The sequence below is a fragment of the Chlorocebus sabaeus genome, chromosome 7, assembly GCF_047675955.1.
Source record: "Chlorocebus sabaeus isolate Y175 chromosome 7, mChlSab1.0.hap1, whole genome shotgun sequence".
In the NCBI taxonomy this organism is placed as follows: Eukaryota; Metazoa; Chordata; class Mammalia; order Primates; family Cercopithecidae; genus Chlorocebus; species Chlorocebus sabaeus.
This window is the reverse complement of record NC_132910.1, coordinates 103698912-103720129: the sequence shown is the minus strand read 5'-3', so window position 1 is coordinate 103720129 and position 21218 is coordinate 103698912. Positions and strand designations below refer to the sequence as shown.

Here is a 21218-nt window from a genome sequence, read left to right as displayed (position 1 = left end):
TTTTAAAACTCAAATTAATTAAAAACTATCTATCCTAACAAGATTTTGGAACTCCTATCCTTCACAGAAAAGATTAAGTACTGTTCAGTATGTACAATCCAGGGTAAGTTATGATTTAATGTACCTTTCCTTTAAGACTTCAAGACTCTACTGCTAACATGAATAACTGCCACTAATTAATCTTGGCTTGGGTTAATTACATTTAATGTGCAAAGAGAAAACTTGAGGGAGAGAGAGCGCCCAGGTTAATAGGAACACCTAGATATAACTACATCTCTAGTTACTCACTAAGATCCTAAATTTGGCATTGTGAGTTTGACACTAATCAATGTAAAACAAAAAATACAATTATATCTCTCTTGTTATTAATGACACTAAAGTAAAGCTACATAAATTATGTCTGGGAAGAAGAGTGGGAAAGGGGAGGGAGAAGTCAGAAGTGCCTGTGAAAAGGATAACATATTAAAAAGTCACCCTTACTTTTTACTTATAAACGTTGGCCAGGTGCAGTGGCTCACGCCTGTAATCCCAACACTTTGGGAGGCCAAGGTGGGTGAATCACTTGAGGTCAAGAGTTCAAGACCAGCCTGAACAACATGGTGAAATCCCATCTCTAACAAAAGTTAGGCGGGGTGTGGTGGCATGCACCTGTAATCCCAGCTACTTCAGAAGCTGAGGCAGGAGAATCGCTTGAATCCAGGAGGTGGAGGTTGCAGTGAGCCGAGATCACTGCACTCTAGCCTGGGCGACAGAGCAAGACTGTCTCAAAAAAAAAAGTTATCCATTACTTTTACTTATAAAGTAAAAAACTTTGTAAGAGTCTATATTATTTAGGTATTTATAAGCATAGGCATTTGTGTAATTTCTTACTGAAATTTTTCAAGGAATTTTTTCCTTAGAAATAAAGGACAATATCAAAATTTTGGAAGGTTTTATACAACTGTTTTTCTGGGTTTTTTTTTCTATCAAGCTCCTAACCATTCAACAATGCAGTTAATTCAGTCAGTCCAAACAAAATAAATAACTTTATATAATGGTAGTATGTATTACTATCACAACAATTTCTGCCTTTGAGTTAATTATATAGACATTTTATTAACAGTTTACCTACCTCTCCAAAATTTTAGAGCATCTTTATTCAAAAATGATTGTTTTCATCTTATTTTTTAAAAGTATATGGATTATAAAATAACCTGGGTTTATACTATGCAGAGGTCATCTTTAGATGATAGAAAAGGAATCCTTTTCTTTGGATGATGAAAATTTATTGCGTTCCCCTGCGCCAAGTGCCATGTTAGATGCATAACCAGGATTTCATCATCTTGACAATCCAATGAGGTCAGCATCATTATCCTCCCTTTACACGTGAGGAAACTAAAGTTCACAGGAGTTAAGAACCTTGCTCCATTTTCGCAATTAAGGGAACAGCTCAAATCTGAATCTAGATTCTCTGACTCCATAAGCCATGTTCTTTCTACCAGGTCACTTTTGACTTTTATGTGAGAAAGCTCTGGCTCTGAGTTTTTTTTGAGACAGATTCTCACTCTGTCACCCAGGCTGGAGTGCAGTGACATGATCTTGGCTCACTGCAAATTCCACCTTCCTGGTTCAGAAAATTGTCATACCCCAGCCTCCTGAGTAGCTGGGATTACAAGTGCCTGCCACCACACCGGGCTAATTTTTGTATTTTTGGTAGAGACAGAGTTTCATCATGTTGGCCAGACTGGTCTCAAACTCCTGACCTCAGGTGATTCACCTGCCTCTGCCTCCCAAAGTACTGGGATAACAGGCATGAGCCACCGCTCCTGGACTTCCATGTGAGCTTTGACATGCTTACAAATACTAAGTTTTTATGATCAATCCTAACATCTACAACTCATGCGCTGAATTTCTTACCTCTTCTGACTCTGGCAAAAACTTAAGAAATTCTCGCAAGGTCTCCGATCCATAATGCTCACTTTTTCCTTGATGAATATCTTCTACAATGGACCGAGGAGACCTTGAAAAGACAACGAATCACATTCTGTTTCCTGTTTGCTAGAGTGCCAACAGAGCTGCAAGCCAGTGGAAATCAAATATCCACCCTCCTTCCCACCCACCTCCTTCCCGGTCTGGCTGGCAGTTTTGTGTGAGTGCTCAGAACAGCCCCACTGCCTCAAAACAGGGAACCCCAACACTCTGCTCAGGGCCCTTCACCCAGACCACCATCCTTGGGCATCCCAAAAAGGCTGAAAGCATCAACAACCACGGGGAGTCTCTTCTGTTGCGAGAAAAATAATCCCCTTTGGTCTCACCGAAACCCCCGCATAACCTTCTCCTTACACTTCAGAACACAAAACTCCAACTGCTATTTGACTCATCAGCCCAACCTCCACTGAAGGGGCGACACTAAAGGTGACTCTAAAGGTGTCCCTGATGGGACAGGCTTGAATGGATGCCCTGGGGCAATTCTCCATATACTTCAAGCTGCCATGTTACGTTTCCCTGAAGGAAAACAGCAGAAAGTGACAGTCACTTCCAGACTCATCAAGCCATGCTTCTAAGAAGGATTTGAAGGTGTGAGGGATTTGAATTTCAGCTCAGTCACACCCACAGACTTTGATAATGACAGCAGGGATATGACTAAAGCGTGCAAAATCTTACTTCTTAAATTGCTTAAGAAATATCCCAATGTTCATGCTCCGTTTTGCGTCCAAAATAGTAATCTGGAAAAAAAAATAAGGACACATAAGATTACTAAATTCAAATAAAAAGAGATGGAGAAAGTAGATAATTAAAACCGATCAAAATGCAACACTAATTTATCAGAGAACAATTCCCAATGTATAAATCTGGTGATTAACAGATATTCTTAACATAGTTTTACAAATATTAAAAGATTATCATCTCCCCAAGTTTTCTACAGTGATATTATATTTCCTTAAATGTAATAATAAAACATACCTATTTTAATATTATATAACTTTTAATATACAGATGGTCCCGACCTATGATGGTTCAACTTATGATTTTTCAAGTTTACTGTGGGCTTAGTGGGATATCAAATGCATTTTCTTTTTTTTTTTTTTGAGACAGAGTCTCACTCTGTTGCCCAGGCTAGAGTGCAGTGGCATCATCTCAGCTCACTGCAACCTCTGCCTACCGGGTCCAAGTGATTCTCCTGTCTCAGCCTCCCGAAGGCAGCTGGGATTACAGGCATGCACCACCATGCCTGGCTAAATTTTGTATGTTTTGTAGAGATGGAGTTTCACCATGTTGTCCAGGCTGGTCTTGAACTATTGATCTCAAGTGATCCACCCGCCTCGGCCTCTCAAAGTGCTGGGATTACAGCCGTGGGTCACCGTGCCCAGCCACATTTTCAACTTACAACATTTTTGACTTACAATGGGTTTTTAGGATGCAGCCCCATCATAAGCAGAGAAGTATTTGTAAAGTCAGTCATCCTTTAGTACCATAGGGGATGAGTTCCAGGACCCCTGAGGATACCAAAATCTGAGGATACCAAAATCTGAGGATGCTCAAGTCTCATATAAAATTGCATGTATAAGTGTCATATAAAATTTTGCATATAATCTATGTTCAATCTCCTGCATCTTTTAAACCATCTCTAGATTACTTGTAATACCTAATACAATGTAAATTATGTTATGTAAATGGTTGTTATACTGTATTTGTAAGTTTGTATTATTTTTTATTGTTGTATTGTTATTTTCTATTTTTTTCTGAATATTTTTTATTCATGGTTGGTTTAATTTGAGGATGCAGAATCTGCAGTCATGGAGGGAGGACTGTAAATACATACTTTAAATGTTTTTAATTTAGTAATTTCCCCTTAGAATAATATTGCCCACATTTAAAAGCCCCAATTTGGAAATGGATGTCTTGGCCTAACAAGAATCATGAGAGATTTGAACTGAGAAAATAAAAAACAACTCTGAAGATATGGCAGATTGAGTCCCAACCCTGATTTATGGATGCAAAAGAACCAATAAAGTCATATTTCAGAAACATCATTAAATTTTTTTCTAAAAGAAAAATTTCATTTCATTCAAAAACTTTATATATGTCCAGTAGATCTTTTAGGAGAGAGTAAGGTAGTGTCCCACATTTTATTTACTCAAAATTTTCAAAAGAAAAATCTTGTGCTGTATACATTTCCCCAAGGCTAAGATACTTTTTTGTTTGTTTGTTTGTTTTTGCATTTTCCTGATCTCTGGAATCAGGATGTCTTACAATACAGGGAATCCTTTTATTTCATGAAATAGGGGATAGCTATTCTGTCAAAACCAGATTTGGGCTGCAGCAGGTTTTCATTGATCGAAATTTATAATTTTAAGTGGCTTTATCGGACTAGAAATTAGAACTTTTTTTTTGGCTGTTAAATACAGAAGCCATTTCCATGTCTGGATGCAAACATCCAGGCTGCGTGGAGGAAAGATAACCTGAAAACTGCTGCATTTTTTTCCCATTTGTTTTTTGGTAAAGGGAGACTAGCTAAAATAGGAATGTTGTTACAGTGCTCTTCCTTTCCAAATGTATGTGATTCACTGTGAACAAAAGAGAATCAGGTTTCAGACTAAATTCCTGATCTCTGGGTCTGCTTCTGAGTTTATAACCAGCAGCAAGACTGTTAACCAACGTTAATGTCACTTCCTGGCTATAAGGTTAAATTTTTACAAGAGTATGGTTGCCTTCTTTTGAAGACCAATCTTTAACAATCACATTATTTACTAACCTCGGGGTTTATTTCAGGTTAACACAATCACCTGCCAGCCATAAAATAAACTCCGAAGCTGAAAGGGTAGCCTCCTTATTGGAATCCTATCTAGGGACTGCAGTTCAAGTTCAGTGTAAAGGGAGGAGAGGGGAAGAGAAAAAAGAAGGTGAGAATAAAATCTGTCAAACTCAACACCCTTTAAAAGCTCATACCAAAAAAGGAATCTCAATTTATGAAGACAGAAAACTGGGTTTCCTATAATTCATAAACTAAAAGGCCATGCATAAAAATCTGTATATTGATATAGTTACATAGCACGTTCAAAGAACTTCCTCTGCATTCACCTAGGATGGATAAATGAAACGACTTGTTTTGTATTCTTTTCACAGAAGTGCCACCTTCCGCTACATTCAACCCTTGACTGCAGTGCTCTCCCACGCCCCACATGAACCAAGCCCCACACTCATCCTGTTCACTCCTCAACCCTCTGGGACTCTCTTCACTCAGCCTAGATTCAGAGACATTGCTGCTGGAAAAGTGAAGGAGAAAATTACTCTTATGATCTCTACTGGACAGGTAAGGAGAATGAGCCTCATGGACATCATTTTATGACTTTCCTAGAGCAGTGTTGAACTGATAGGCTAGCCTGGTTCTCTTTGACTCCTTTTCACTCTAGTGTCTGTGGGTTTTCATATTACTGGGCTTCCTATAGAGACGCAGCAAATGTTCCCTACCAGCATGGTGCTTGCATTGTGAATTTTCTCCAGGAATGGGGGCAGATGTGTAAGAAGCTATGTGTGCCTGGCCAAGTCCCCTGGTGACCCCAGAGCTGTATCTGAGAGATGATGGATGGGAATCATGTTCTCACTAGGCAAGAGAGCCTCCAGGGGCCTGAGCCCTGGCCCTACAGGAGCAGCCCACGGTGCCCCAACCCAGGGGCAGCCCAGCTGTGGAAGCAGGCATCTCTACAGCTCAAGCTGTGTTTCAGAAACGAAGAGAATTCGGTGATATTCCTAAGGGAAAACCTGGGCTGGCTGTGACTGAGCACCTTACAGGAAAAACAGAGCCCAGTACTTCACCCAAACAACATTAAAATGAGACAACTGATACCACTCAGGGACAGTCCCACTGGCTCCCGGCATCCTCAGATTTGCCTAGTGCCTGAGGAGTCTCTTTCTCCACTTTATCGCATTTGATCCTTCCAAAGCAGTGTTATAAGAGTGACTGTTGAAGTCCTTTAAAGAGGGTTATCACTACACATGTAAATTAGCTTATCTCACTTCCCAAATGCTTGCTGTCTCAAAGCTGGGCCATTCAGAAACAAAGCCGGGTCGGGTTGGGTGGTGTTTTGGAATCATTCAGAGCAGTGGAATCTGCACAAGGGATCCCAGTGGGACTCACTGGCTGCACACGCTGACAAATCAGAGGCAAGAAACTGCCCAAAGAATAGGGATAAACAAACCCAGCCAATGAGCAAACTGCATCATCCCCTCCTTCCCACCAGCTCCAATCAACAGGCCACACCAGGACATGCAGGCAGGACCGCCACAGAAGTCACTACCACCGGTACAGTCAGCATACTGCAGAGTCCGTTAGCTCTTCCCCCAAAATTCCTACCAAAGAGTGGCAAACAAGGCAGCTAGAAATATAAGGTAATGAGGTAATTAATGCACTCAACTCATTTCAAGGATTTCCTACTAGGATGAGAAGGGGGCCCAGAGGACCAGGGTTGTGCTGATACCCACTGAAACAGTCAGCAGTGCTATGCCACTCAGTGAGGCGTGTGAATGGCTACACCACCACTCTTGCTAAAACCTCCAAATCCGCTCTCCTAGTTTATTTTACTACAACTTTTGTAGTTTCAATTCACTTCATCAATCCACTACAAAATCTGCCTCCCATATCCTTTGAAGGAAGAAGAAACTTTTTATCAGTTGTGGTAAAATACAAATAACAATTACCATCATAACTTTTTTTTTTTTTTTTTTAAGAGACAGGGTCTTGCTCTGTCACCTAGGCTGGAGTGTGGTGGTGTGATCATAGCTCACTGCAGCCTCAAACTCCTGGGCTCGAACAATCCTTCTGCATCAGCCTCCTGAGTAGCTGGGACTATGGGTGTATGCTATGATACCTGGATAATTTTTAAGACTGTTTTTTGTGGAGATGAGGTCTCACTATGTTGCCCAGGCTAGTGTTGAATTCCTGGGCTCAAGCTATCCTCCTGTCTTGGCCTCCAGAAGTGCTGAGATTACAGGTTTGAGCCACTGTGCCTGGTCCATAACCATTTTCTTCTTATTATTCCTATTACTGAGACAAGGTTTCGTTCTGCTGCCCAGGCTGGAGTGCAGTGGCATTATCTCAGCTCACTGCAACCTCCACCACCCGGGCTCAAGCAATCCTCCTGCATCAGCCTCCCATGTAACGGGACTATAGGGACAAGCCACCATGTCTGGCTAATTTTTAAGTTTTTTGTAGAGATGGGGGTCTCACTAAATTGCCCAGGCTCCATAACAATTTTTAAGAATACAGTTCAGTGGCATTAAATACATCCACGTTGTTGTATAACCATCACCACCGTCCATCCCCAGAGCACTTCATCTTGCAAAACTGAAACTTTGTACCCACTAAACAATTAGCTCTCAGCCCAGTGCGGTGGCTCACACCTGTCATCCCAGCACATTGGGATGCTGAGGTGGGCAAATCACTTGAGGTCAGGAGTTAGAGACCAGCCTGGCCAACAAGAGGAAATCCTCTCTCTACTAAAAAGTACAAAAAAATTAGCTGGGCATGGTGGCATGTGCATGTAGGCCCAGCTACTCAGAAGGCTGAGGCAGAAGAATCGCCAGGAGGCAGCGGTTGCAGTGAGCTGAGATCATGCCACTGCACTCCAGCCTGGGTGACAGAGGGAGACTCCATCTCAAAACAACAACAACAACAAAAAAAACAATTAACTCTCCATTCCCCCTCTCATTTCCTGGCAACCACCATTCTACTTTCTGTCTCTATAAATCTGGCTACTTTAGGTACTACCTATGATGGAATCATATAGTATTTGTCCTTTGTGATTGGCTTATTTAGCATAATGTCCTCAAGGTGAAGGTAGGAACTTTTAAACCAGTTTTGTTTTTTATGTCAAAGGGGGCTTCTTTACCTACTTAAGTAACACTACATAGTGGCTATTTCCATCCCACTTCAAGTCCTGAAAAACAAAAATGTAAAGATCTTCCTCTATCCTCCAATATGGACCTAGCTTTCGGGTTTTGATGGTTTTTCATTTTCTTTTTCACGTTTAGTTGGCTGTCAATTGGAAATTGTTATTTCCCCTAACTTTGGGGGAAAAAAATGAAAACCCAGTTGAAGCACATTTTTCCCAAATGTATTTGAAATGCTCTATCTAGTTCTACGGTTCTGGATTGTGAGCAATCCCGAAATTCTAGAACATACTGGCATCATAACAAAAGGTGAGAATGACCGACAGCTGAATTACAGCGTGGGAGAATAAAATATTTAATATTACTTGTCATAAATTTGGAAAAACCAATCTTCCTTCCATCCTTCCCTTCTCTCTGTCTCTCTCTGTCTGTCTGTCTCTTTCTCTTTCTCTCTCTCTCTCTCTCTCTCCTCTGTGGTCTTCTTTTTCTAATTAGCCATTTTATTTATTTCCTAGATGGTGAATGTTATATGGCTGCAGACATCATAGTGAATGACCTCAGGTGTTTCAATATCTGTGTTTTCTTTGTGAGCCCCAATTTTGATCTGTTGATGCCTCATAAGCTGATCCCTTTGCGCTTTTGGTTCAGTTCTGTCCAGTTCAGTAACCTTTTGTTTCCTTTGGAAGATACCAAATGGCTAAGATATAGCCTTCCCTTTAAGAGCTGGTCAAACTGTAGAGGGAGACACACACCCTCAGCTAACACTGGTGGAAGGCTCCCAGGAGGCCTGAGGAATGTCAGTAATAGAGGGTCAGGAGCTACAGGACTTCTAAGGGGATGGGATCAGCAACTCTGAGAAGATGAGTTTAAGCTGAATCTCTCTGTTCTCATCCCCAGCAATATGTCTTTATTTCTAATTGCTGTATTATGTTTTAATTATTATTATACTATCATATCTACAGTCTCTTAGAGTTAATTTTTAGTTAACAAAGATACAAGGATAGTAATATTTCATAACTTCCCATACTAAATGTCTTTTTTTCTTTTTTTTTCTTTTTTTTTTTTTTTTTGAGACAGAGTCTCGCTCTGTTGCCCAAGCTAGAGCATAGTGGCGCGATCTCCGCTCACTGCAACCTCCCCCACCCACATTCAAGCGATTCTCATCCCTTAGCTTCCTAAGGGGCTGGGATTACAGGCATGTAACATCATGCCCAGCTAATGTTTGTATTTTTAGCAGAGACAGGGTTTCACCATGTTGGCCAGGCTGGTCTCGAACTCCTGGCCTCAAATGATCTGCCTGCCTCAGCCTCCCATAGTGCTGGGACTACAGGTGTGAGCCACTGTGCCCATCCCTATACTAAATGTTCTAACTCACTATTTAAATGTTGTTCTTTCTAAGTTCAGCCATTCTCCCATCTTCCCTATCTTGCAGCAAATTTCTTGCTTGCAAGTACAATGGAACTTATTAGTAATGATGTGTAAGGCTTTAAAGTATAAGCCAATCACATAATGTCGGGCTGTTTCTGTAGGAGGTTATGATATTTCAAGGGTCATAGTCTGTGCCTGGGCAAGTTCGAACCTCCAGAACTGCAGCCTGTGTTGTAATGTGGTGATGCTGTGGTTCCGGGCTCAGGAGCAGTGCTTCTGCTGAACAGGCTGCGGAGGGAATTCTGCAGTCCACACAGACAGATGGCAGGACTATTACTTTTGACCCTGGACTCCGCTTACTGCAAAGTGAGTTGGAAGATTTATTACTGATCTTTGTTAGACAATAACCCTGCTGAGTTCTAACTTCTTCAGAAGAAAATTGAAGGAAGGAAGAAAAGAGCATGTACCATATTCTTTTACTGCAAAAGAAGTATATATAATACTTCTAGCCACGCTACAGATAACATGAAAATTGAAAATAATTCTGGATAATCTCAGTTATGTGACAACATTACCTAATGCACTTAAAGGGATCATTCTCAACTATTTATCATACCCAAATACTGAAGAGTTGCAGAGTTAGATTATCTTATGATACACAGTCACGGTGATTTACTTTTTCTTTCTAGTATGCTGTCTCTCAGACCAGGACCTACAAGTGTTAAAAGCAAAGATTTCTGTACACCCATGTACACAGCAGCATAGTCACAAGAGCCAAAGGTGGAAGCGACCCAGCTGTCCATCAACAGATGAGTGGATAAGCTAATGTGGTCTATATATACAATGGAATAGTATTCAGCTTTAAAATTCTGACACACGCTACAACACGGATGAAACTTTTTTTTTTTTTTTTTTTTTTGAGACGGAGTCTCGCTGTCGCTCAGGCTGGAGTGCAGTGGCGCAATCTCGGCTCACTGCAAGCTCCGCCTCCCGGGTCCACGCCATTCTCCTACCTCAGCCTCCCGAGTAGCTGGGACTACAGGCGCCCGCCACTGCGCCCGGCTAATTTTTTTTCTATTTTTTTAGTAGAGACGGGGTTTCACCATGGTCTCGATCTCCTGACCTTGTGATCCGCCCGCCTCGGCCTCCCAAAGTGCTGGGATTACAGGCGTGAGCCACCGCGCCCGGCCAACACGGATGAAACTTGAGGACATAATGCTAAGTGAAATAAACCAGTGACAAAAAAGACAAATATGACATGATTCCACCTACAGGAGGTACCTAAAGGAGTCCAACTTATAGAAACAGAAAGTAGAATGATGGTTGCCAGGGGCTAGGGAAAGAGGGGAACAGACAGTTCTGATTTAACAGGTGTGGAGTTTCAGTTCCACGGGATGAAAAGTGTTCTGGAGAAGGAAGGTGGTGATGGTTGCACAAAAATGTGGATGTACTAAATGTCAACAAACTGTTTAAAAATGGTTAGGCCAGGCGCAGTGGTTCACGCCTATAATCCCAGCACTTTGGGAGACCGAGGTGGGCAGATCACTTGAGGTCAGGAGTTCGAGACTAGCTGGGTCAAAATGGTGAAACCCCATGTCTACTAAAAATACAAAAATTAGCTGGGTATTGTGGCACGCCCCTGTAATCCCAGCTACTCAGGAGGCTGTGGAACGAGACTTTCCTGCACCCAGAAGGCGGAGGTTGCAGTGAGCCAAGAGTGTACCACTGTACTCCAGCCTGGGTGACAGAACAAGACTCTGTCCCAAAAAAAAAAAAACAAAAAATACTTTTTAAAAATGGTTAAGATGCTAAATTTTTATGTTATGTTATTTCACCACAATTAAAAATAATTTTAAGACCATTTAAAAAATAATTCTTAAAAAATAAGTTAATGACAAAAGCGTAAAAATCTGCATAGGGTGCAGGGGTGGAGGAAGGCAATTGAGACAGAGTATTTTTTTTCCCTGAATTTCAGATCTGCTTTAGAAATGGACATCTCTGCTTCCATCATAGCTGAGAAAAGATGCCACACCCCTGCCACTTTCTTCTCTCTCTCTCTCTCTGAGTGGTTCTTAACCTCTCTTTAATTTGGGAACATAAAGCAGCAAGTTCCCCTTAGCCTCTTGAAATTTTCCCAATTCACAAACGATGCCACCTACTCCAGCCTGACAGCTGCCTCCCCGGACACGGTGAGCCAGCCCTCTTCTGTTACAGGCGCTTTGGTGAGACACAGGCCTCGTTTCCATGTGGGCCCACCCAATAGTTACTTCAGTATTCTTGAATTTCAGTAAAGAGAGCTGGGAGACAATAGTGAGAAATGACCTACTGTACAATAAAGAACCTCTGTTGGGAGCTGGGGCAAAGGCCAGGGTACTAAGGAAATGACTTCTTGCTCCTTCCAATATTGAAAGGATACTCCAGCAAATAAAAGGACTTTGCATAAAAGGAAGAGACAGGCAAGCCTGTGTTCAGCACTGATGGCACTAAGGGTTCTCATGAAGATTTCCTTCTCAGATTTATGCCACAGTTTACATATAACCCCAGTGTGTCCTGCATTTCATAAAAAATAGACTCTTGGCTATTTCAACAGGAGATCACACAATCAGCTTTAAGGGCCCCCCAGTGAATTAGTGGAGAGAAGGAGTTAACATGTTCCTGAGCCAGAAAGAGAAAAGAGGTCAATACTGTTGGCTCAAGAATTCAATAATGCATGGAGCTCCTACTCCATCCCAGGGCCCTGCCCATTCTCTTATCTAATCAGCTCCATCTCTGACCTGTTTTCTCTGCTCCTTTACGACATATTTTTAAATGATGAATTTCTGTTGTCTTTCTCTGTTTTGTTGTTGTGCTTTGTGTGTGTGTGTGGGGGCAGCATTCTTTCCTTTTATTTTTATTTATATTTATCTTTTCTAGCAGGTAGAGGTTTCTTCAAGTTTCTAAATTGACAGTGTTTACAAATGTAATTTTTGATGCAGTTTCTGTAATATATGGTGATCTGCAGCTCTGGGGTCATGCTTTCAGTTAACTTCCTGAAACTTAATAGCTTTATTTTTTCTCAAAGTAACACATTTAGTGTTAACTAGAAACATCCTTCCTATACAATCTCTCTGAAAACAGCTTTATGCTTTGTCTCTTTGGAAGCCTCTGTTCCCCAACAGCCATAATCTAGTTCAGAGATCTGAGGAATGAAGGCCATCTCGAAACACTTGTTATATACAAACTAGAGGAGAAAATAAGGGTAAAATCCTAAGGATGGACGTCAGCTGATGGTGTTATTTAACAAAAGGTAGTCTGCCCCAGTCAGCTCCAGTTCATTCCAGATAACCAATTTTAGAAACTCAGTTTTTGTTTCAACAGAGACTAACGATCCTGGACTTCAGCAGAATTCTCCAATAGGGGAACCTTCAGCAGATGTGCTAGAGATAGGGGCAGTGATCCCAAATAGCATGTTTTCTGCATGAGGTCATAATCCACCAGGGCGTCTGGGAGGATACAGCACGCACACTTCTTACACTTTCTCAATACTCAGTTCAAGCTCATCGTAAAGACTCTGCCTATCATTTTTCCAAGGCACATTTGCTTCTATTATCTCATTTCTTAGGGATGTCTAGCAATTGTTTCAAATGTACACACATCCCAAAACACAAAACAATGCAGTATGTGGAGGATTAGCCCTCCACCTTGCATTCTTACCTCTTCTCGAGCATCTCTGAAGGATGAATTTGAAGTTCTTCCTCTTCTAGGAAGGGAAGACTTGGTGGTGTCTTCCTGCTGCCCAAAGAGCTCCTCAATGGTCTTTGTATCAATTTGGTAGTGATGCTCCTGCCTGGCTGCCAAGGTCCAGATGTTGGTTTTGCCCCGAACTTGCTCCTCCGGAATAGTTTTCCAAAAAAAGCTTCTCATCCGCTTTTTCTTACCAAGGTGGCTGTAGCCGTTCATATGAGTAGTTGGGGGTGGGCCTGGTGGGGGAGGTGGGATGGGAGGCTCCCCAGGAAGTGGAGGTGGTGGGGGTGGAGGAGGGGAGGAAGGACACTCTTCCCTTGAACATGAACATGGTGGAGATGGAGGGGGTGGAGGAGGAGGTGGAGGAGGTACTGGAGCCGGTGTCTGCCCAATCATGAATCCAGGTGCTGTGGCAATATTCCCATTTTCTTTATCACTGGCCAAGGAGACACAATTCATAACATGCATAGTACTGTCGCCGCCTATGGAGATAATTTCTTGGCCTTGGAGAAGACGACACAAACATCAAACTTGTGTAGCACTTTTTCACCTGCTATCTGCCGCCAGAATAAAGGGCAACTGTCCTCTTCCAAACCTACCAAGATAAAACGAATATAAAATTAGTTACAGACAAACAGTTTCACATCAGCATCTCCCTTCAGAGGCTAGATCAATCTTCTCATATGAGTTAGATATGAAAATCAATGAGGGGCAACACATACCAAGTTGCATTACAAGGAACCGATGCTTTTCTAAATGTGAATCAAATTTTACTACCTGGAAATTCTGCCAAAAATATTGCAACAAATCCAGTTGGAAACCTGACATTAATCAACAAAGCACATACATATTGAGAGCCTGCTATAGGCTCAGCAAGTATTGCTCACTTTATGAATAAACTACTTGTTTACTAACTAGTTTGTTCTCTTTGGACAATGGTTGCCCAACCCCTAGGGAAACTGCCCAAATTGCTGAAGCATTAGGCATTAGTGACCCTACCTTTTTCCAGTCTGGACATGTCTCCTACCAATCATGGGTCAAAAAAGGCATCTTGCACCTTGGACGGATAAGGCAGGGCATTTGGAGATGATATAATAATGGCCTAGCTCATTTCCCTGGAATCAGGGCCACCATATTTCTGCTCTACCTGGTGATGCGGCTTTCCCCCAGATAGAGAACAGAACAGCAGATATGAAAAATGAGATTCCAGCCCTAAATCAAGCTTTACTGCTTACAGTTTTAGACAAGTCACTTCGCCTCACTAGACTTCCATTTTCTCATTTGTAAAATTAGGAGAACACATTAAATGACCTCTATCATCTTGGATTCTAGTTAAGCCACTCTTTGGAAACGATCACCTACCTCTTCTGCTTCTGACACTTTTAGCAAAGAAGAGATATGCCCAAGGACATGCTGCCCATGTCACATCTACCCCATGTCACATCTACCCCATGTCTCTTATACACAGTCACCAACTTACTTTAGTGGGTTGCATTTTTATGGAATTTCAAATGTTTGTTTTTGATGCTGGGCTGTTACCGATCTGATGTGAGAGGTCAAAACAACTAAATTTCTTCAGATATGAGAACAGGTAAGTGGGAGTGCAGAAAAGGCCCCATGCAGGCTATTGAGTGAGCACCCCAACTAGGTGGGAGTGTGGAAAGGGGACTATTTCCTGCAGATCACAAAGGGCCATACACAATGGCTTTTTACACTGCACTTCGGGATGTAATTATCTTTTTACAGCACCACTGTCAAGCCCATACTTACAAACATAACTTAATCAAATAATTTTGGACTACACAGAAGTAAACAATCTGATCTCACAGATTCAAATATTACAAAATGATTTACATAGAACCATATCCAAAAGACAAGGCTGCCTTGGGAATAAGAGTGGAGATTCTAGGAATAGACCGCTTTTTCTCAGAAAGTTCTGCTGCTTTCAAGATGTGCAACGTGAGATGAGGTCAGTAACGTCACCTACATTTCAGCATCTCATCTACAACATGAGGAAATACTTGTTCCATTGGTTTGTATAAAAATAAAGAGCTAACACATGTATGGTCTTTATCAAGATGCCTGGTACACAGTTAGCTATTATTTATAACAATAACAAGCTGTTATCATATGTGCATATTACTTCCCTTTATTTTCACAGGTATTACATTTGCTTTAACATATGTTTTGGGTTTATAGATAAAATGCCAAGTTACCCCTGGCTGCTAGGAACGAACTTGTAATATTTCCATTCTTTGCTATCGAAGTTTGTGAGATCTGTCCTTTCTCAATTCTTGCTGATCATCTATTAAATTGTCTCCATATTTCAAAAGCAAATATTTTAATGAAACATTTGAATATTGGAGTTCTGAAAACTGCCTCTATATGGGAGGAAAACGGCATTTCCCGTTATTAATTGGATACTTTAAAAAATCATTTTAACCATTTTTAAGTGTGCAATTTAGTGGCATTAAGTACATTCACAGTGTTGCACAGCCATCACCACTGAATAGTTTTTAAATAAGTAAAATAGAAAATATTTTTTCAAGCTGACATACAGCTCACTTGAGATGCAACTGGCTTCTAGAAGGAGTTTTCATAATTATCATTAGGGGCATAACTAGGCTGTTTTCATAGTTGGCACCCTTAAAGCAAATGACTCATTGTCAATTACAGTTTATAGTTATATTTGAACTCTTCTTTTTCAAGACTGTGCAGGTAATTTTGGCAGTTTATCCTTACATATTTAAAAATACTTCGGTACATAAAACATCTCATGTATAGAAGAGTGGTTAATCCTCCAATTTACTTCTAATTCCAGATATGCTGACTTATTTATAGATTATCCCTCTTAAGAATGGTGATAAGCTCAAAAAGTCTCCAATCTAGAAAGCAATAACTCATTCAGTGCTGCCTATGTACAGATGGGCCACTAAACCTCACAATGCAAATACAGAGATATTGACAAAGACTAAGGAAGACTATATACTCCAAGGTTAAGCAACCTCACTGTTTCCTAACAACAAAGCCAGAAAGGTGCCTGTTTTAGTACTGTGCTTTGCACAGAGGAAGTGTCAGATAAACAATGGTCAAAGTAAAAAGTGACACTTGTTAGCTCTGTATTGGGATGATTCTAACCAATGCCCCATGTAAAAGAATGTTATTTTTAAGTTAAAGGAAACAAAAGAAAATGTACAACACTGTCCCTGGTATGCTGTCTGATTAATTTTTTCCCAGGGTAACACACAAGGATCCTAGCCCCGCAACAGCAACAGCTTCTAATGAATAGGTTCACCAGCAATGATTAGCCAAGACGCTAATGCTTTTACTACCCTTACTCCAACAGGGTTTCCCCCTGGGCCAGGATGTCCAATGTGAAAGAGGTGGCAGGAAAAGCAGAGTACAGACAGAATTCTAACCCTTTCCACAGCCACATGGAAATTAAAATAGAGAATATACAAAAGAATGCTGGATTTGCTGTAGTACTGCCCACAGCAGAGATGCAAACACACACTCTCCAGGTACACTAGGAGAACGCAAGTGATGCCGCAGCCCTAACAGACCACACTGACTGCCTGTTTCTCACAGCTGACAATTGCCAGTAGGGACAATGGGATTAGCCCCCACTCTGTCTGGAAAATGCTAAGTAGCCCCATCAATCTGCCCCCGGGGAAGACAGAGACAGGCCTGTATGTAAGATCTCAGCCACAGGTTGGAGACCTCAGCAACAGGATGAGGATAGCTGGTAAGGCTGACAAGTGCCCAGCTCTGAGTAAAATGCAGAGCTGTCATGGCTGGGTTCTGAAGATGGGAATGTCTCTTCAAGTCCCCTAAGTGCTACTCATGACCCATCAGAGTTGTGTTTGAGTGATGGACTCTCCCAAAGAGGCTGTAGCTCAGCTGAGCATCTTTTAAGTATTTGAAATTTCAATAAAGCAATGCTGTGATCATGTACTTAACTTCCAGTTAATTGGCAGGCAAAAAATCTTAGAACGTTCATTAAGGGTCTTCAAAGCCGACCCCGGCCCCCTCCTAAGCTCTCTTGCCTAAACAGCCCGCTGTACTTTTTCCTTGGTGTCAGAAACATCCCTAGAAGTTCTAGTCTCGGCCGGGCGTGGTGGTTCACGCCTGTAATCCCAGCACTTTGGGAGACCGAGGTGGGCAAATCAGGAAATGAGGAGATCAAGACCATCCTGTCCAACATGATGAAACCCGTCTCTACTAAAACACAAACACACACACACACACACACACACACACACACACACACAGTAGCTGGGTGTGGTGGCGCGCGCCTGTAGTCCCAGCTACTTGGGAGGCTGAGGCAGGACAATCACTTGAATCAGGGAGTCAGAGGTTGCAGTGAGCCGAGATCGCGCCACAGCACTCCAGAGCCAGACTCCGTCTCAACAGCAAAACAACAATAACCAAAAAAAGAAGTTCACAGCACTCCAGAGCCAGACTCGTCTCAACAACAAAACAACCATAACCAAAAAAAGAAGTTCTAGTCTCTTGAAAGGAGTCAAGAAAAAAGAGCATGTAGGCTTCATCTCACAGTGTATTTAAGGGGACAGCATGTTCCTGGACGTCACTTTGGAGCTCAGGACTTTCTTGAACGAGGACCAGTGGGGTCTTGGTGCTCAGCTGGTCACTCACTCCTTTGGTCAACAATAATCAAAAGGAACATCAAGGAAAACCTGCCAGAAACCTTTCCCCTTGACTCCTGGCATGTGCCATAGATGAGGCGGGGGCAGGAAGGGCTGGCCCACATGCTTCTGATGACAAACCGGGGCAGAGCAAGCCCAGTTTGAAGAGCAGAGGTAGAGAAACACACAGCCCTATTTTACTGCATTTGGGAGAGAAGAAAAGGATGGGGAAAGTATGGACAATTCTAAACTGGAATTCTTACTCTCACTCCACTAATTCGGGAAAAGGCTCCTCCACCACCACTTATCTTTCAAAACTTTTCTTGATTATTAAACACAGAATGTCAGTCGGTACGACTATACAGTAGGGCCAGAGCCGGACCGTCCAACTCTTCTGTGAGTTCCGTCGTCTGTGTTCCATCTGCCTGTACTCCAGGCAGTAGTGAAAGAACCCGGGGCAACGCGTTCCCAGTCAGCACCTTCAATCTGCAGCACAATGTAAACATTCACAGACGTCCAAGACAAACACCGGAGAGCGGAGGAAGAATGCCTGTATTTGACTGTACATTTTCAGTTTCTCTTACTGTCCCAAAACCAAGAAAAAAAAAAAAAAAAGTACATGCGTGCCAAAGGATGCTCTAGAGAGCGGGAAGGAAGCGCTGGCTGCTCCTTCCAGGAAGACAACTGTGGGTCAGTATAAGGGGGTCACAGACGGCCGAACCCCGGAGATCCTTTCGGTCCACACAAGAAGTTTGAAAACCGATCATTAAGTCCGGAGGAAATTCGGCCTGGGGGGTCCTGGGTCACCACTTGACTTTCAAGTTTGGATACATAGTAGTTTACTAGGTCTCCGCATTAGCCAGCGGTCCGCAGCCTCCTTCCATCCCCAACCCAGAACCCCCGTCCCTGCCCGAGCCACTCACCAACAAGCCACCAGCTGGACCGCGAAACCCCGGGAAGCCGCACTGGGGACAGCAAACTGAACCCGAGTGGGCGGCCCCGCGGGCCGCACGGAGCCCCAGCCGGGTCCTTATCAGCGCCGGGCAGGAGCTCGTCGCGGCACGAGGGTGGGGCGCCGGTGCGTGCGGAGATCTACGCCCACACGCGCCGCGCCGGCTCTGCGGCGGGGAGAGAGGCCGCGGCCTGCAGGGCGGAGACTGCAGGGCGGGCGCCCAGCGCCGGCGGTGCACGACCCTCGGCCTTCCGCAGCGCCGACCGCTCTTCCGTCCGGCGGCTGGAGCAACTGGGTCGGCCGCCGTACCGGCTCGCCCATTCCCGGCCCCCCCAACGTCGGGAGGGGGTCTGGGCCCCGCCCCCACCCCGGAGGGGCCCCAGCTGGAGAGCCCACGCCCCCCACGCCACGCCCCCCGGGGCGCCAGCCCCTCTGCTGGGGTTTAGCACGCTGCGCCCAGAAGTGGGGTGGGAGACGGCTAACTAAGGGAGATGTCCATGTAATTGAAACGATAGTGGGGTGTCTTGCGGCTCGCAGACACCCGGTCTGCGGCGGCCGCGCGCTCCCACCCCACCCCGAGCCTCTGCCGCGACATCTTCCCACGTCCCCCGTCCGGGTCGCAGGCGCGGGGGAAAAGCCTCACGGTCGCACTGCGGCTCTGCCAAAAGGGAGCCGGGACGAGCCGGTGAGAGAAACACGGGGGAGACTCCTGGCGTTTGAAACCGGTCAGAACCCGCTCTCCAAGAGCTGGGGACACCCCTTGTCTGGAGGCTGATCCCCAGCCCACCCGCTTCCTCCCCCTCCCCACACTCCTGCAGGCGCAGGGCGCAACTTGTAACCCGAACTTCGCGCAGCTGGAGCAAGTGTGTCGGGGCGAGAAGCGCGTAGTCCTCGGTCCGCACCACCGCACTGGGTCCCCGCCACCGCCACACCAGTATCTCAGGGGCCAGGCGTGGACCCCGGCTGGCTAGGGAGCCGAGCGCGGCGCCGCGGCTGCGCATTCTGTGCGGGATGCCGCTGTCTCCCACGGGCGGGGATAAACTAGGGGGCGGTTGATCTGAAATTCTTAGCCACGGCTAATAGTCAACCACCCAAGTGCGACCCGAGGCAGCCCGGCAATGCAGCTCGTTCTCCAGACGCGGGTCCACACCGGCGCGTCCTCGCCTCCAGGGACCGATCGCAGTCCTCCAAGGCCGGGTAAGGGCGACCGCCTACGTTACCCGGGTGTATGTGGAGGGAGCTGGAACCTCCTTTCCAGCTTTCCCGGTGAGGCTCGGAGGAAGCCGAGACCCGGCACCCATCGGCCGCGCTTCTCGGCGCCTCAGCCTCGGGTCCCGGCCAACACCCCGACCCCGACCCTCCCGAGCTGCGGAGCTCCAGCTCCCGGTGTCCCGCGCCGCGGTCGCCCCCGCCTCGGCTGCCCGACCCGCACTCACCCGCTGCCAGCGCCCCCCGCTCCCGGCGCGCAGACCGTTGCAGCCTCCCGCCGCTGTGTCGGCGCAGCGGTCTCCTCCCGGTCACTGCAGGCCCCGCAGCCCCGGAGCGCGAGGGGGCAGGGCGGGGCGGGGCGCTGCGGCGGCCTCAGGTAACAAAGCTGCGGCCCCACTGCTCCTGGCCGGTCGCGAAGGGCAGCGCGCCCTTTCCTGCTCCGCCCCTCCCTCGCCCCTCCTTCCACCCTCCGCGCGCCACCGTCACCGCCACGCGCTCACCTTCACCTGCGTGGGGCCCCGGGGGAGACGCTTCGGGGCACACTGCTCCCCGCACCTGAAGGCTGGCGCGGGGCCAGGCCCGGGGCCACCGAGAGATGTAGGGGCGGCAGGAGATGGAGATAGCTGGGCTGCCCAGAAGAGCCAGGTGTCCTCGGGAACGGGCAAGAGGAGGCGCCAAGCTGGCTTCTGAACCGGCAAGTGCCTTTTACAAAGGAGCCTTTGCGGCAGCCTCCCGGGAACCCTCTCTTGTGCACACGGGCGCGCACACACTCTTATATACGCGCGCGCGCGCGCGCACACACACACACACACACACACACACACACACACACCCGCACACGCCCCCCGACGCACGCGCCGGACCACCCTCTGCCCCAACAATTTCTTCTCCCTGGAAACCTAGTAGCACTTGGGCAAACTGTCCTGTCCCAGCCCCTGCAGCTGAAACCTGGCTGGGCCAGAGCTTCCCAAAGGTCAGCTCCTCCCTGGGGCCTGCCAATCTGTAAGTTTGTTACCGTTTTTGTTTTTGTTTTTAATTCTCTATGATGATAACAGGAACCTTTAGGTTGTATTAAAGCGTAAAAAGACCCCTCAAAAATTTTTGCCAGGCCTGATCGAATGAACGCACGCTGTCTGGGAAAGGCACACTTCTCACAGAAAGAAACAGGGGAATCGATTTCATCACTTTTTTTTTTTTTTCTTTTTTTCCTTCAAAGTGACTTGGGCCGCCAAGCAGTGAGAAGCAAGTAGTCAAAAAAAACATCCCGGGCAAACCGGCTGCCCGAAAATCCACTGCCTGGGTAGGGAGGCGCCCTCTACGGGGATGAAGTCATCGCTACCTTTGCCTCTTTGATTCTAGATAATCGACCAAGACTTTTCCAGCCTCATGCCTGACGCCTTTCGCTTCCTCCACCCTGGTCCTCAGTCCCTGAACTCCCAGGACAGAATTCC

At 45.2% G+C, this 21218-nt stretch overlaps 1 protein-coding gene across 3 annotated transcripts in view; it reads right to left on the bottom strand.

The window, feature by feature from the left end:
- The window catches only part of FHDC1 (FH2 domain containing 1), a 44358-nt gene extending 23593 nt beyond the window's left edge, over window positions 1-20765 (bottom strand). The window contains exons 1-4 of one of the 3 annotated variants that reach the window (XM_008000015.3): window positions 20268-20765; window positions 12931-13555; window positions 2644-2705; window positions 1897-1999 (exon numbers count right to left, since the gene is read on the bottom strand). In XM_008000015.3, coding sequence (XP_007998206.3) covers window positions 1897-1999; window positions 2644-2705; window positions 12931-13428 — 663 coding nt within the window. In that variant the 5' untranslated portion in view covers window positions 13429-13555; window positions 20268-20765. Of the gene's footprint in view, window positions 1-1896; window positions 2000-2643; window positions 2706-12930; window positions 13556-18529; window positions 18856-19994; window positions 20185-20267 lie in introns of those variants that run through there. The other 2 variants (XM_008000016.3, XM_008000017.3) reach the window with 2 other exon arrangements.
- Between the last annotated feature and the right edge of the window lie 453 nt (window positions 20766-21218).